This window comes from Melanerpes formicivorus, unplaced genomic scaffold (genome assembly GCF_026170545.1).
Source record: "Melanerpes formicivorus ecotype bairdi unplaced genomic scaffold, bMelFor1.0.p_v2 SCAF_113, whole genome shotgun sequence".
Classification (NCBI taxonomy): domain Eukaryota; kingdom Metazoa; phylum Chordata; class Aves; order Piciformes; family Picidae; genus Melanerpes; species Melanerpes formicivorus.
The window spans coordinates 1,548,846-1,565,047 of NW_027142465.1; the positions used below are offsets into that span (position 1 = coordinate 1,548,846).

Consider the following 16,202-nt stretch of genomic DNA (forward strand, 5'->3'; position numbering starts at 1 on the left):
GCGGGAGGGTTGGAAAGGGCAAGAGGGAGCTTGAGAGTGGAGAGAAGGAGAAATGTTTGGCAGTGAGGGTGGGGAGAGCCTGGCCCAGGCTGCCCAGAGAGCTGGGAGCTGCCCCATGCCTGGCAGCAGTGCAGGGGAGGTTGTGTGGGGCTGTGAGTAGCCTGCTGTGGCTGGGGCTGTCCCTGGGGGCTGCAGGGGGCTGCACTGGCTGAGCTTGGAAGGTCTCTTCCAGCTCAACCTGTTCTGTCATCCAGTGGCTCTGTGGAGCTGTGCTCTTCCCTGTGGGCTCTCAGTGGCCATGGCTGCTGTCCCCCTGCCTGCCCTGCTCAGGTAGTGCTGGACACCCTCCTGTGCTCCCCTGCCTGTCCTTCAGGAGCAGTCCCACCTGCTGCTGGTGTCCAGAAGAGTCTGCTCTCCCCCAGCCCCATGAACACAAGCAGGGAGCACGGCCCTGAGCTGCTGCTGCTGCCCCAGGCTGTGGGCATGGCTCAGTGCCCCACAGGCACCCTGGGGTTCACTGTGGCAGGAGCTGGGGGCCAGCAGCACTCCAAGCCCTCCAGGACACAGCACAGGATGTGTTGGGCACCTCGAGGAGCAGGAGGCTGATCCAGGAGCAGGAAGGGCTTTGCCTGTGGGATCAGTGCCTGCAGGGCAAGTACTGCCCAGAGGATTTGCCATCTGCTGGTGATGATTCGGGAGCAGGAGCCCAAGTGCCTTGGCCCCAGGCCCTGCAGAGCAGGCAGCCCTCAGCCCATGTGGTGCTGCTTCTCCTCCTGCCTTGCTGCCCATGCCATCAGTGCCCTCTCTGCTTCCAGCTCTTTATTCAGCAAAGCAAAGGGAAGATGCAGCCCCTCTGGCACATCACTGGGGGGCACAGGAGACCTGAGCCTCCAAGCCCAGCTGAGTTTGGGTCAGGAGCCTGCAGCAAAGAAGCTTTCTTGCAAGCAAAGCAGTTTGCTTCTTCCACCTCCCTTAGCCCCCTTGGAGATTTCTTTGGTTTCCAGCCTGGGGGAGTGGGGCCAGGGCCAGGGCTGCACCCAGAAACCCCCTCTCCATGGCCACCCACCAAGCTTCCACTCCTCTCCCAAGGTCTGTGGTCAGCCCAGGCTCAGCTCACCTGCCCTGCTGTCCTCTCCAAGGGGCTGCAGGGGCACCAGGACTCCATGGGGGGCTCAGAGTCTTCTTCTCAACCCTGCTGCTCAGGCTGCTGCTGGGTCAGGTGAAGGGGGCCAAGGGATGGGAAGAGGCTGCCAGCTCTGGAGGTGGTGGGTGGCTGCTGGCTGTGGCAGGGATGGGGCTGGAGGCACAGCCAAGCAGCTGCAGTTTGCCTTCACTTTGATGCTGGAGGCTTAAAAACAGGAATACAGCAGGGGTAGAATCAGGGAAGGGATTGGAAGGGACCTTTAAAGCTCAGCCAGTGCAGCCCCCTGCAGCCCCCAGGGACAGCCCCAGCCACAGCAGGCTGCTCACAGCCCCACACAACCTCCCCTGCACTGCTGCCAGGCATGGGGCAGCTCCCAGCTCTCTGGGCAGCCTGGGCCAGGCTCTCCCCACCCTCACTGCCAAACATTTCTCCTTCTCTCCACTCTCAAGCTCCCTCTTGCCCTTTCCAACCATCCCCCCTTGTCCTGTCCCATCAGGCCCTGCTCAAAGCTCTGTCCCCAGCTCTCTGCTGGGCCCTTGAAGCACTGCAAGGCCACCAGAAGCTCTCCCTGGAGCCTTGTCTTCTGCAGGCTGCCCAAGGCCAACTCTCACAGCCTGGCCACCAGCTCTGCTCAGCTGCACCAGCAGCAGTCTCCTACCACCAGCAGCAGTCTCCCTGCACCACCAGCAGTCTCCCACCACCAGCAGCAGTCTCCCTGCACCAGCAGCAGTCTCCCAGCACCAGCAGCAGTCTCCCACCACCAGCAGCAGTCTCCCACCACCGCCACAGCTCTGCTCACCTGCACCAGCAGCACTTTGGAGTCGGTGTCCTGCTGCCCCTGGCTGAGCACTGTGGGCACCTGGGTGCCACAGAGGTTGCCAGAGTTCAGGGTCCTGGCCACAGCCATGGCAGTCATGTTCCCTGCAGAGGCAGATGGGGAGGTCACTGTGCCACTGCCTCAGGGGCTGGCTCCAGCTCAGAGCCATCCTGGGGAGCTGGGGAAGGAAGAGGAGGAGGGTGGGGGTGGGGGTGTGATGGGACCAGAAGTGGAGGGAAGAGGCTGGAGAGTGGAATGGAATGGAATGGAATGGAATGGAATGGAATAGAATAGAATAGAATAGAATAGAATAGAATAGAATAGAATAGAATAGAATAGAATAGAATAGAGCAGGTTGGAAGAGATCTTTGAGGTCATCCAGTCCAACCTCTCCCCCAGCACCATCTGATCAGCTAAACCATGGCACCAAGGGCCTCATCCAGGCTCTTCCTAAACACCTCCAGGGATGGGACAGCACCAAGCATAAGTTGCTTCATTACCTTTCCAGGGATGGAGGTGAGGCTGAAGGGGAAAGGGGAAGAGGAGAGAGGTGGCTGGGAGAGGGAGGAAGGGTTTGGAGGGAAGAGGCTGGAGAGTGGAGAAGGGAAAAGGGAAATTGGAGAGAGGTGGTTGGGAGAGGAAGGAAGGGATGAGGGAAGCAGTGAGAAAGGGGAGGTTTGTGAGGGGTGTCACTGCTGGCCTCCCCTGCCCCCTCCCCAGCCCTCTGCTGTCCCCTCTGTACCCTGGCTGGTGGCTCTCAGTCTCCAGTGGAAGGTCCTCGGTTCCTCGGGGCAGACGCAGTCTCTGTAGACCCTGCTCATTCCTGCCAGCATCTCCAGCCCCACAGGTGTCACCAGCCTCACCTGGACCTGCCAGGCCAGGGCCACAGGTCCATCAGCCCCCACCAGCCCCCAGCCCCAGGGCCCCCTCCCCGGCCCCACTCACCCGCAGGCACTGCTGCAGGTAGTTGGCGACGGTGGCCACGGGGGTGAAGGCTTCGTGGGGGGCCACGGAGGAGGGCAGTGCCAGCTCCACGGAGAGGGGCTTGAAGGTGGTCAGGGTGGTGGCAGGGGCCAGCCCCAAGCCCAGGGGAGTCGTGCAGAGCATCCCAGCCTCCCAGCTGGTGGTAGCGTTGGGCACTGTCACCATCACCTCTGCCGAGCCGCTCTCCCTGCAGGGCAGGGGAGGATGGGGCAGAGCTTGCAGGCTGGGCTTGATTTGGCACAGCCAAGGCCCTTCCTCCAGGTCCTGGGCACCTGACCCCGCCAGCAGCTCAGTGGGCCAGGAGAGTTGAAGGCCACCTGCTGGCCAGCACAGACTCGGGGATGGGCTGAGGCACCCTCGCTGCCCCTGCCCCTCATGGCAGCTCCTGCCTCTCATGGCAGCCCCTGCCCCTCATGGTAACCCCTACCCCTCGTGGCAACCCCTGCCCCTCATGGCATCCCCTACCTCTCATGGCAGCCCCTGCCCCTCATGGCAGCCCCTGCCCCTCATGGCAACCCGTGCCCCTCATAGCAGCCCCTGCCCCTCATGGCAGCCCCTGCCCCTGCCCCTGCCTGTCATGGCAGCCCCTGCCCCTCATGGCAGCCCCTGCCCCTGCCCCTGCCTGTCATGGCAGCCCCTGCCCCTCATGGCAGTCCCTGCCTCCCATGGCAGCCGATGCCCCTCATGGCAGCCCCTGCCTCTCATGGCAGCTCCTGGATCTCATGGCAGCCCCTGCCCCTCATGGCAGACCCCGCCCCTCATGGCAGGCTCTGCCTCTCATGGCAGCCCCTGCCCCTCTTGGCAGCCCCTGCCCCTCATGGCAGCCCCTGCCTCCCATGGCAGCCCCTGCCCCTCATGGCAGCCCCTGCCTCCCATGGCAGCCCCTGCCTCTCATGGCAGCTCCTGCCCCTCATGGCAGCCCCTGCCTCTCATGGCAGCCCCTGCCTCTCATAGCAGTCCCTGCCCCTCATGGCAGCCCCTGCCTCTCATGGCAGCCCCTGCCCCTCATGGCAGCCCCTGCCTCCAGAACAGATCCTGAATCCCTCTCAGGGATCCTGAATCCCTCCTGGGTATGCTGCTGAGTTCCCAGGGAAGGAGCTGGACATGTCTCAGTGTGACTCCTGGACACTGAGCTGGAGCTGTGGGTGCTGCACCCAGGGGTGAGGCTGATGAGGTCAGGGCAGCCCCTTGGCTCCAGCTCTGCTGGAGCTCCCAACTCACCCCACGGGGAGCAGCTCCCACAGCCACGTCCTCAGCAGGTCCCTCTGCAGCCCAGTGTCCTGCAGCACCCCTGCCTGCTCAATGGCCTCCAGGGGTGCTCCTGCAAGCAGTGTGCTGTCAGAAAGGAAGGAAGGGAAGAGGCAGGATGTCCCTTCTGCAGCCAGCACCCAGGCAGCTCCAGCCCCTCCCTTCTTACCTGTGGCGAAGAGAAGGCTTTGGAACGTCTGGTACTGGACCCCGAAGGAGCAGCCCAGGAGGGTGTTGGTGATCACTTTCAAACTTGCATCCTGAAATGTGGCCCAGAACAGAAGCATGGAACACAGCCACCCCAGGAGGGCTGCAGGCTTGGGCAGAGTGCCTGGAAGCTACCTGCTGGAAGAGGACCTGAGGGCACTCGGCCAAGGGTGGCTGAAGATGAGACAGGGCCACCAGAAGGTGGTCACCAGCAGCCTGGCTTGGATCAGCAGTGGTGTGGCCAGCAGGAGCAGGGCAATGATTGTCCCCCTGCACTGGGCCACACTGTGAACCCTGGGTTCAGTTTTGGGGACCTCACTCCAAGAAGGACATTGAGAGGTTGCAGCAGGGCCAGGGAAGGGCAACAGAGCTCTGGGAAGGGTCTGGAGAACAGGGCTGGGGAGGAGCAGCTGAGGGAGCTGGGGGTGTTGAGCCTGGAGGAGGCTGAGGGAGATCTCATTGCTCTCTGCAGCTCCCTGAGAGGAGGCTGGAGCCAGGTGGGGGCTGGGCTCTGCTCCCAACTATCACAGAATCATAGAACCAATAAGGTTGGAAGAGACCTTTGAGATCACCAAGTCTAACCTCTCACCCAGCACCATCTGAGCAACTCAACCATGGCACTAAGGGCCTCATCCAGGCTCTTCCTAAACACCTCCAGGGATGGGGACTCCACCACCTCCCTGGGCAGCACATCCCAGTGGCCAATCTCTCTTGCTGGGAAGAACTTCCTCCCCACCTCCAGCCTAAACCTCCCCTGGCACAGCTTGAGACTCTGTCCTCTTGTTCTGCTGCTGATTGCCTGCAAAAGAGCCCAACCCCCACCTGGCTCCAACTTCCCTGCAGGGAGTTGCAGAGAGCAAGAAGGTCTCCCCTGAGCCTCCTCTTCTCCAGGCTAAGCAACCCCAGCTCCCTCAGCCTCTCCTCACAGGGCTGTGCTCCAGACCCCTCCCCAGCTTTCTTGCCCTTCTCTGGACACCTTCCAGCAGCTCAACCTCTTTCCTAACCTGAGGAGCCCAGAACTGGACACAGGACTCACGGTGTGGCCTCAGCAGTGCTGAGCACAGGGCACAAGGACTTCCCTGCTCCTGCTGGCCACACTCTTCCTGCTGCAGGCCAGGATGCCCTTGGCCTTCTTGGTCCCCTGGGCACATTGCTGCCTCCTGTTCAGCTGCTGTCCCCCAGCACCCCGAGGTCCCTCTCTGCCTGGCTGCTCTCAGCCACTCTGCCCCAGCTTGCAGCACTGACAGGACAAGAGGAGATGGTCTCAGGTTGCAGCAGGGGAGGGTTAGGCTGGATATGAGGAATAATTTCCTTGCTGCAGGGGTGGTCAGGGACTGGCCCAGGCTGCCCAGGGGTGTGGTGGAGTCCCCATGCCTGGAGGTGCTCAGGGAGCCTGTGGCCATAGCCCCGGGGGCCATGCCCCGGCGGCAGGGTGGGGCTGAGCTGCTGGTCCAGCCTGAAGGAGTCTGTGATTCTGAGAGCATTGCTCATGAGCACAGACAGGGGGCTGGCTGGGGAAGGGGGCAGGTGCCCCCAGCACCCTGGGAGGGAGAGGAGTGTGAGGGAGGGCTGGGGGGCTCCTACCTTCAGGAAGGTGGAGGGACCTGGGGTGTCTGCAGCCCTGCGCTGCAGGCTGCGTATGCAGTCCTTCCAGCCGCGGTTGCCAGGCACCTCGAAGCAGTTGAGGGAGGGCAAGTTTGGGGTCATGCCTATGAACCCCAGCAATGCACACGTGGGTAAGTCATCCTCTTCCACTGCCAAGGGGTAGTTGCCTTCATAGAAGCTGGGGATGCTGTCATAGACCTACAGCAAAGCCACACACAGAACACTGCCGGCCCAGCTCCAGCCTCTCTGGCCCCTGACATTGCTCCTGGAGCTTCTGCACCTCCCAGGGCATGGTAGTGATGCTGCCCTGCTGCCAGCCTCTCCCCTGGGCCTCATCACTGCCCCATCTCTCTTCTCTCCAAGAGCAGGGGATGCTTCCCACCCCCCCACCCCCTCTTCTGGGGGTTTCCACCCCAGGAGGCACCCCGGAGCGCCTCAGCTGGAGCCTGAGGGGCAGCTCCAGGGAGAAGCAGCCTCTCAGCCCTGGAGCACAGGAGAGGAGATGGGTGGGGAGACATTAGAACAGGGTGCCCAGGGAGGCTGTGCATGCTGCTGGGAGGCATCACCAGGCAGTGGTGCAGCATCTCCCCAGCAAAGCCCCGAGGGCCATGGGTGGTGGCAGTGGCTCACTGCAGGCTCCTGGACACCCAGCAACTCCCCAGGCTCCCTGCTGCCCTCCTCTAGAATAGGTGGCAGTGGAAAGAAACCGCTGGCCCCATGCCCCTGCCCAGCCCAGGGCCAGCTCAGCTCTGAGGTTACTTCATCCTCACCACATCAGGGCTGAGCCTGGGCTTGGAAGCTGAGGGCTCAGCACGTTGGTCCCTGGCGTAGGTAGCACAGAGTGACCCTGGGGCAGCCTGCACCTTCAGCCGGAGCTGGGAGCCCCCCAGGGCCCTCTGCTCCGAGAAGGAGAGGTTCACCTGGGGAGGGAGGAAGCCTTTGCATTAGGAGAGTGGGAGCTGGTCCCAGGCAGCACCTCTGTGCCACAGCCTGGCCCCAGGCGCCAGCAGAGGATGGAGAGTGAGGGGCGTGAGCAGAGCCAGGAGGTGGTTTGCAGCAGCAGCAGGAATGGGAGGGGAAGGAGAACCCTCCCTGAAAGGAGAGTCTGGGGGTGAGGGAAAGCTCTGCTGAGGAGTGAGGCTCAGTGCCTGCAGCTCCCCACCAAGGCCAGCAGCAGCTCCCCTGGCTCTGGCAGCCCCTGCTCACCTTGGTGGGGAAGCACTTGGCCACGCTGAACTTGGTGCTGTCAGCCACCAGCTCCCCATCAGGCAGCACCATGTAGCCCAGCACCCTGAACCTGGGTGCCAGCTGGAGGCTGATGGGCAGCTCCAGGGAGAAGAAGCCTTTCAGCCCTGGACCACAGGAAAGGAGAGGAGGTGGATGGGGAGACTCTGGCACAGGCTGCCCAGGGAGGCTGTGGCTGCCTCCTCCCTGGAGGTGTTCAGGGCCAGGCTGGATGAGGCCTTGAGCCAGCTGGGCTGGTGGGAGGGGTCCCTGCCCGTGGCAGGGGGCTGGAACTGGATGATCTTGAAGGTTCCTTCCAGCCCAAACCATTTCCTGGTGCTGTGAGCCTATGAGGAGCAGGGATGGAGAGCAGAGCCCTGCACAGCCCCTCCACGCCTTGAGACTTACCAGGCTCTGCATGCAGCTCTTTCCTGAGGACAGTGACTATGGCCCCCTTGGCCAGGACCTGCAGAGGAGGAGATGGAACAACCAAACTGATGCTGAGCAGGGAATGAGCACAAGCAGCCGAGGGGGTACCACGGAGGAGGCTCAGAGAGAGACCATTAGAGCCACATCCTGCAGGAGGGATGGAAATGGTGCCTCAAGACCTGCCAGCTCCAGCTCTCAGGGCTGGCTGGGAATGGTTTCTGCTGAAGCCCAACCCTGGGCAGCCTCCCCTGCAGCCTCCCATCCCTCCCCAGGTGAAGACTCACCAGGAAGACCACATCCAGGCTGTGCTGCTCCATCCCCGTGGCCTTCTCCCCCAAGAAGTAATCCACCTCCAGCTGCAGGGTCTGGCCACAGGGCAGCTCCTTTGCCACCCTGTGGATGGCCAGGAAGGCTTTTCCCCCCGAGGAGCTGGGGTACAGGCGGTAAACAACACTTTGGTAGTGGGAGCTGCCCAGGATTTCAGGCTCTGCAGCTGGAGGTCCATCCTTGAAGGCTCCCTGAGGGCAACAGCAAAGAGCAGAAGCAGGGAGGGGGGCAGAGCCACCCTGCAGCTGTGGCATCCCTGCAGGAAGGTTGCCAAGGAGCAGAGCCCAGCTGTGCTCAGCACCCAAAGCAGAGAGCTGAGCAGCAGCACAAGGGACCCTCGAAGGGGGTGGCAAGAGCAGGAGGCAAGGGCTGAGCAGCAGGTGTGAGCAGGGGGTAGGAACTGAAAGCCCAACCCATGAGGATCTGATCTTGTGTCCCAGGTGGTGAAGGCAGAAAGGGGTCCTGAAAATGGGTCCTGAAACTGGGCAGTGGAGTGGGAGAGCAGGAAGGCAGAGAGGAGGAACTTGCAGAGAGCAGCACGACTGAGAGTTGCGCAGCAGGAGCAGGAAGGGTCTGCAGGTGGGCAAGCAAGGCTTGAAGAGGGCTAAGGAACAGGTGGAGCTTTCAGCAGGGGGGTGCTGAGGGGGCAAAAGGACCAGCTGGGGTCAAGAGGAGGCTGGAAGGTGCCCCATAAGAAGAGCTCTGCCTCCTGAGGGCTCACTCACGTGCAGGGTGATCTTGTCACTCCAGCCAGAGGTGTCCAGCTCCACAGAGGCTCTCCCCAGCTCATCTGTCAGCAGGGTTTGTATCCCCACCAACCCTGTCATGTTGTTGATCACAAGGAGGAGCTCCTTCTCCCTCAGCACAGAGCCCTTGGGGCCCTTCAGCAGCATCTGCACCAGGAAAGAAAGGGAAATGGCCTGGGCTGGGCTGGGCTGCAGGTGTGGGGCAGAGGGCAGGGCTGGGCAGGGCAGGGGCTCAGAGAGAGTAGGGTTGGGGGCAGCAGGGTACAGGCCCCCCCCTGTTACCGTGGCTTTGTAGGGAGCCCCAGGATTGTAGAAGAAATCAGGGCTCTGGAGGCTGATTGTGGTTGTTTCCTGCACGACCAGACAGGTTTGGGTCACTGTCTGCCACAGCCCTGGGGACAGGAGAGAGGAGTGAGGAGAGAGGAGAGAGGAGTAAGGAGAGAGGAGAGAGGGGAAAGGAGAGAGGAGAGAGATGAGAGAAGACAGGAGAGATAAGACAGGGGAGAGGAGAGAGGAGAGAGGAGAGAGTGGAGAGGAGAGAGGTGAGAGGAGAATGGGGAGAGGAGAGAGGAGAGAAGAGAGAGGGGAGAGGAGAGAGGAGAGAGAGGAGTGAGGGGAGAGGAGAGAGGAGAGAGGGGAGAGGGGAGATGAGAGAGAGGAGAGGAGAGAGGAGAGAGGAGAGGAGAGAGGGGAGAGGGGAGAGGGGAGAGGAGAGAGGAGAGAGAAGAGAGGAGAGAGGGGAAAGGGGAGAGGGGAGAGGGGAGAGGGGAGAGGAGAGAGGGGAGAGGGGAGAGGGGAGAGGAGAGAGGAGAGAGGGGAGAGGGGAGAGGGGAGATGAGAGAGAGGAGAGGAGAGAGGAGAGAGGAGAGAGGGGAGAGGGGAGAGGGGAGAGGGGAGAGGGGAGAGGAGAGAGGAGAGAGAAGAGAGGAGAGAGGGGAGAGGGGACAGGAGAGAGAGGAGAGAGGAGAGAGGGGAGAGGGGAGAGGGGAGAGGAGAGAGGGGAGAGGGGAGAGGCTCTCAGCAACTGTCCCGGTGACGCCCTCCAGGAAAGATGGGTCAGAGACTCTCAAAAGCACAGTGATTGACCCAGCCAGGGGAGAGCAGGGCAGAGGGATCCTCATGAAGGTCAGCAAGGGCGTGTGCAGGACCCTGCCCCTGGGGAGGAACAACCTCCTGCACCAGGACAGGTGAGGGGAGCCCTGCTGGGAAGCAGCTCCAAGGAGGAGGAGCTGGGAGAGCTGGGGGGCAAGCTCCCCATGAGCCAGCAAGGTGCCCTGTTGGGCAAGAAGGGCTATGGGCTCCTGGGGTGCATTAAAGAGAGTGTGGCCAGCAGGTCGAGGGAGGTTCTCGTCCCCCTCTGCTCTGCCCTAGGGAGGCCACATCTGGAGTCCTGGGTCCAGCTCTGAGCTCCCCAGTTCCAGGGAGACAGAGAACTGCTGGAGAGAGTCCAACAGAGGCTACAAAGCTGCTGAGGGGCCTGGAGCAGCTCTGGGAGGAGCAAAGGCTGAGAGCCCTGGGGCTGAGAGCCTGGAGGAGAGCAGCCCCAGAGGGGAGCTGAGCAATGCTCAGCAAGAGCTAAAGGCTGGGGGGCAAGAGGCTGGGGCCAGACTCTGCTCAGTGGTGTCCAGGGACATCCCAAGGGCCAAGGGGCACAAACTGGCACCCAGGAGGTTCCATCTGAGCAGGAGGAGAAAGTTATTTGGTGTGAGGGTGCTGGAGGCCTGGAGCAGGCTGCCCAGAGAGGTTGTGGAGTCTCCTGGTGTGGAGAGCTTCCAACCTCCCCTGGGCATTGTGCTGCTGGGCAAGATGCTGTGCGTGCCCTGCTGGGCTGGACTGGGTGAGCTCCAGAGGTCCCTCCCAGCCCCTATCGATCTGTGCTTCTGTGCTCATGGATGGGGAGGGGAGAGACCCCAGGGAGACCTGAGGGGGTTGTAGTGCCGTGCCCTCCAGGTGCCACCACTCCAGGACACCGCGGGCTGGCCCTTGGCAGGGCGATGCTCACCGGTGCCCTCCTGCTGCAGCCAGGCGACGGCGTAGAGCCGAGGCATGGCGTAGGGGTTGCTCAGCTTGAAGGCAGCCGCCGGCACCTCGCTGGAGATGCAGCCCTTCCTCCCTGTCTGAAGCGAGCGCCAGCGTCGGCAGCGGCCCCTGGCTGGGCCCCTGAGGGCCATCTGCCCTCACCCTCACCCCCCCGGCCGCCGCTGCCCCCTCCCTCCTGTCCTGCAGCCCTTGGATCCCGCAGGCTTGCTCCCCCACGCTGGGCCGGTGCCACTCCGTGCCACGCACACCTGGCTGCCCCCTTCCTGCCCATCCTGGCCCTACAACCACCCAAAGGTCCCTGCTCGGCTCCCCTGCTCTCCTGGGGGGTTGGTCTCTGGGTTTGCAGGAGAGCAGGATGGGTGCTGATGCCCAGCTGAGGCAGCCAGCCATCGGCAGCCCAGCGTGGGAAGACCCCTCCGGGACCAGCAGCCCTGTGCCTCCCGGCTCTGGCGATGCCCTCACCTGGCCCCTCAAGACGGCGCAGTGCCGGGTGGGTCCGTCCGGGGGTAAGATGTACTGGCACAGCCTGGCATCAGCGCTGCCCCGGAAAGCCTTCCCGGAGGGGTTCCTGGCCGGGGAGCAGGAGCTGGCTGGGTGGCTGCTGGGGGCAGCAGCACCCGGGGCGGGCTCGCTGCTGGGGCTGCCCTGCCACTCACCACCCACAGACGCGCAGTGGGATCGTCTCGTCCTCCGGCGTCACGGCGTGGGGCAGCTGGAGCAGCGCTGCAAACTGGGGGAGACCTGGGGGGGAGGGAGGGAGGGAGGGAGAGACCCCAGTGGGGACCGGGGCTGTGCCCATAGCTTCCTTCAGCGGCTCCCGGCCGTGGCCAGAGACGGCAGGCGGAGCCCAGCCTCCCGTGTCCCCACGCACCCTGCTCCTTCACGCTGAAGCTGTGGCTGTTTCTCCCTGTCCTGATGGTGTAGGTGCCCGGGACGGAGTCAGGGGGCAGCAGGAAGGACAGCTCCGCCATGCCCTGCCGCAGCCTCACCCCCCTCCACTCCATCACTTGCTCGAAGTCGGGGCCCTGCGCACGGGGACAGCCAGCGTCAGCCCTCGCCCGTGGGGCTGGATGTGGGCTGACAACTTCGAGGGCTCAAATCCTGCGTGGGACCCTCCATAAGGAGCAGAGGCTTTGCCCTGCCACCGTGCTCAGAGCAGCCCCGAGGGCATCAGCCCTGCCATGGGAAGACTGCCCCTGGGCGGCTGCCTGAGCCGAGCCCCAGCCTGGCCGCGGCAGCTGGAGGGGGCAGGGGGCTGCTCCAGCCCGGACCGGGGGCTCAGGGCCTTCTCCAGCCTGGGTCAGAGTCTCTGTGGCCATAGGCACTGCCATCTCCATCCATGCCCAGAGGACTTCCCCATCCTGCAGGCAGGCACCCAGCTGACCTGGGTGGGCTGGAAATGAGGGTGAGGGTCCCAAAGCCTTGCTCCTGATAACTTCTCTCAGCAGCCACGGGGGTGAGGTGGGGAGTCCCTTTCCCTGCTCCTTGAGCCCAGCTCCACAGACGTGTGGAGCCCTTGGCTGCTCCCCAGGGAGCTGACAGGTGGGCACCCGGGGACAACTCACCTGCAAGGTCACCAGCTGGAGCTGCAAAGAGAGAGAGAGAGAGAGAGAGGAAACCTTCAGCATGCCCAAAGCACCTGGGGCTGAGCTGGGCTTTGAGTCTGGGGGCTCTGGGTTGGCCCCTGCAGAGCTGTGCCAGTGCCAAAGGCAAGGGCTGGTACCAGGGCACTCAGGCTGTGCCACATCTCTTTGGTGTTTGGGGAATTCCCTCCCCACACACATCTCCTCCATGCTTGTGCTGGCACAAGGCTGTGGCACTGTGCTGGCACTGAAGCCTGTGGCACGGTGCTGGCACTGAAGGCTCTGTCTGTGTGGTGGCACTGACGGCTGTGTCTGTGCTGGCACTGAAGGCTGTGGCATTGTGCTGGCACAAGGCTGAGGCACTGTGCTGGCACTGAAGGCTGTGTCTGTGTTGGCACTGAAGGCTGTGGCACTGTGCTGGCACTGAAGGCTGTGTCTGTGCTGGCACTGAAGGCTGTGGCACTGTGCTGGCACTGAAGGCTGTGGCACTGTGCTGGCACAAGGCTGAGGCACTGTGCTGGCACTGAAGGCTGTGTCTGTGTGCTGGCACTGGAAGCTGTCTGTGCTGGCACTGAAGGCTGTGTCTGTGCTGGCACTGAAGGCTGTGTCTGTGCTGGCACTGAAATCTGTGTCTGTGCTGGCACTGAAGGCTGTGTCTGTGCTGGCACTGAAGGTGTGGCACTGTGCTGGCACTGAAGGCTGTGCCACTGCTGCCCAGGCTGCTGATCCTGGGCCCGTGGGGGCCCTGTTGCCTCCATGCCCACCCTGCACCCTGACCCTTCCTCACCTCCCTGTCTCTGGGCATCAGGTTGTGGTCCAGGCAGACGATTCTCAGCTTCACTGCAGAAGGCAAAGGCAGGGGCAGGAGTGACTGCTGCAGCCCAGGGCCCACCCCTGGGCATCCCACCCCTGGGTACCCCACCCCTGGGCACCTCACCCCTGGGCACCCCACCCCTGGGCACCTCACCCCTGGGCACCTCCCCCTGGGCACCTCCCCCAGTGGCGGTTCCCCCTCACCAGCCGCCCCAGGCTCGTAGGAGTCCTTATCCGTCTGGAACAAGACTCTCAGCTCCAAGGCTTCCAGCAGCACCAGCCGCTTCTCAGAGACCTGCAGGGAAGCTCCCTGGATGGAGAGCTGCAGCTCTGCCACCTCGTAGAAGTCTTCCTGCTCGGCAGGAACCTGTCCCCAGGCAAACAGCAGAGCTGGGGCCAGAGCCTGGGGGGGGCGCCCCTGAGACAGCACCCCCAGAGCCCAGCCCAACCACCCCGTGGCGCCAGGGAGGCACCAGGAGGGCACCAGGGAGGCAGCAGGAAGGCAGCAGGAAAGCACCAGGAAGGTGCCAGGAGGGCATCAGGAGGGCAGCAGGAAGGCACCAGTAGGGCACCAGGAGGGTACCAGGATGGTACCAGGAGGGCACCAGGAGGGCATCAGGAGGTGTGAGAGACTAATAAGTTTGTCTCTCTTGATGTGAGTCAACAAAGATAAACTGATAGCAGAGCCACTGGAAAGAAGGTGGAAAGAATCCTGTCTACCAATCCTGGATGCAAATCAGCTTGTGATTGCATCGTGATAACACAGGACTACAACAATGGACCCAAGGACCCAGCCATCACGCCTTTAGGGCAAGATAATCTCCAGCCATCAAGTACCCTGGGCAGGGCAACACAATGGGCTTTACCACCTGTTTCCTGAGGTGTAAGGAATGTGGGGGGCCTTGTCTGGATGGAGATGGGGCAGACGGAGATTCCCCCCCTCCACCCAAAACCTTGCCAAACACACAGCAATACACAGAACCTAAGGATTATTTCCTGCCCCTGGAATTCCTGAGGGACAATATTTGAATACATACCTAAGGACTAAAAACTGTATAAAAGACTGGAGCAACTACTGGTTTGGAGAGAGAAACAGAGGAGAAAAACGGGGAGAGAAACGGAGATGAAGGAAAACACAGGAGACGGAGCATGCCGCTGAGAAGGGAAAGCCAGGACAATGCTGCTCCGGAGAAAAGAAGCTGCCCGGAGGACCACAGCTCTTCTCCAGCCAAAGCCTCAGCAGCCTTTCTCTACAGACCCAGGCTGCCCAGAGGAGCCTCAGCACCGTTCCTCTACAAACCCAACATCTCCTGCAGCACCTTTCCTCCACAGACTTTAACTGTCGTGGGGGGGATGAAGGGTGTGGTAATATAATTCCTTTCCTCTTCTCTCTCTCTTCTCTCTCTCCCTCTCTCTTTTCTCCCTCTCCCCTTCTTATGTCCACTTTCCTATGTCCACTTTATTTACGTAATAAACAGCCTAGCTGTTGATACTTTGGCCTCGTTTGTGCCTCTGATTTCACAACACGGGAACATTTAAAAGAACTGTGTCTCCGGACCGAGACATTTAATGTCTCCGGACCTTGACAGGAGGGCAGCAGGAAGGCACCAGGAGGGCAGCAGGAACGCACAGGGAAGGCACCAGGAGGGCACCAGGATGGCAGCAGGAAGGCACCAGGAGGGCAGCAGGAAGGCACCAGGAGGGCACTAGGAGGGCAGCAGGAAGGCACCAGGAAGGCACCAGGAGGGCACCAGGAGGGCACCAGGAAGGCACCAGGAGAGCACCAGGAGGGCACCAGGAGGGCACCAGGGCACTGCTGTGTGTGGGAAGCTGATGCAGATAAAGCCCACAAGGTCTCTACGTTCCTCCTGTCCCTCTGCTCTTCACCTCCCTCCCTCCCTCTCCACCCAGGATGGACTTCCTGTGCCCTGCCAGCTGCCCCAGGCTGGTTCTGGCAGGGGCAGGAGCAGGGGCAGGGGCAGGGGCAGGGACAGGGGCAGGGGCAGGGGCAGGGGCAGGGGGGGGCTGCCACTCACGTGGGTGAAGCGAGGCCAAGCCAGCTGCAGGACTCCACTGCCCTGCTCCTCCAGCACCACATCAGGCACCTCATGGCTGCTCTCCAGGTGCAGGGTGACCCTCACAGGCGCCTCCAGCTCCACGAGGTGGATGTGCACTTGGCCCGTGTGTGTGTAGTGGAAGGTTGAGGGGAAGATCACCAGGTAGTGCCTGGGGAGGGGGCACCCTGTGAGGGGAGGCTAGCAGAGACACCACACCACCCCCCCACCCCCCCAAGCCTCGGGGCTCCTTTCCACTCCAGGCTGCCCTGGTGTGGGGCACCTGGGTGTTGTCCTAGTGCTGGGTGGTCTCTGCAGGGCTCCACCTTGCTCCCCGGGAGGCCAGGGCAGAGCTCCCTCCACCTAAACACCTTGGGAGCAACCAAGGTCCATCTGAGGAGGGAGGAAAGGCTCTGCTGCCCCCCTGGCCCCGCTGGGAGGATGCACCTGCACCAAACCAGCCCAGAGACACCAACCCCAGGTGTAAAGTCCACTGTGGAGACCACCCAGCACCCCCAGCACTGCCACCCCGAGCAGCAACGGGCTGACAGCGAGGACTGCCACAGCAGTGGGACCAGACCGTGCCAGCAGTGGGACCAGACCGTGCCAGCAGTGGGACCAGACCGTGCCAGCAGTGGGGCCAGACCGTGCCGGCAGGCAGGGCCAGGCAGACACAGAAGGCTTACTGCTTTGCAGATGCTCCAGCTGTCAGGGAGGAGATGAAAAGCAGAAGACAAGGCAGGGTGGCTGCAGAGCCCATGCTTGGGGGACCAGGTGGAAGCAAGGGGGTCCCAAAGCCCCTGTGCTGGGGGCTGCTGCTGCTGCTGCTGCTGCTTCTCCTCAAGCTGTCAGCTCCCTGCAGGCAGCCAGCAAAAGGCTGTGGCTGGCACCCAGCCACGCAGCTGGGACAATGTTTAACCACCAGACCCAAGCCTGGCTGGGTTCAAGGCTCCGGCAGTCACAGAATCCCAGAACTGTCAG

The 16,202-nt window shown here is 62.5% G+C and overlaps 1 protein-coding gene across 3 annotated transcripts; it reads right to left on the minus strand.

Annotated features, from left to right (window-relative positions):
* Positions 1–804: 804 nt before the first annotated feature.
* On the minus strand, positions 805–16,001 carry LOC137455986 (alpha-2-macroglobulin-like protein 1). Of its 3 annotated transcripts, none has more exons than XM_068167195.1 (22): positions 15,908–16,001; positions 15,204–15,393; positions 13,372–13,462; positions 13,142–13,194; positions 12,337–12,357; positions 11,643–11,796; positions 11,428–11,512; positions 11,234–11,339; positions 10,734–10,848; positions 9,014–9,123; positions 8,711–8,878; positions 7,943–8,176; positions 7,638–7,695; positions 7,212–7,357; positions 6,776–6,925; positions 5,985–6,203; positions 4,363–4,453; positions 4,167–4,266; positions 2,907–3,132; positions 2,704–2,830; positions 1,944–2,065; positions 805–1,348 (listed from the first exon to the last, which is right to left on the minus strand). In XM_068167195.1, exons 1-22 carry the CDS (start codon positions 15,979–15,981, stop codon positions 1,331–1,333), a joined length of 2,658 nt encoding a protein of 885 aa, XP_068023296.1. In that variant the 5' UTR covers positions 15,982–16,001; the 3' UTR covers positions 805–1,330. The 3 variants fall into 3 exon arrangements, with proteins under 3 accessions (XP_068023296.1, XP_068023295.1, XP_068023297.1); XM_068167194.1 differs by having other exon boundaries at positions 13,372–13,534; XM_068167196.1 differs by lacking the exons at positions 805–1,348; positions 2,704–2,830 and having other exon boundaries at positions 1,974–2,065; positions 13,372–13,534.
* Positions 16,002–16,202: the final 201 nt, after the last annotated feature.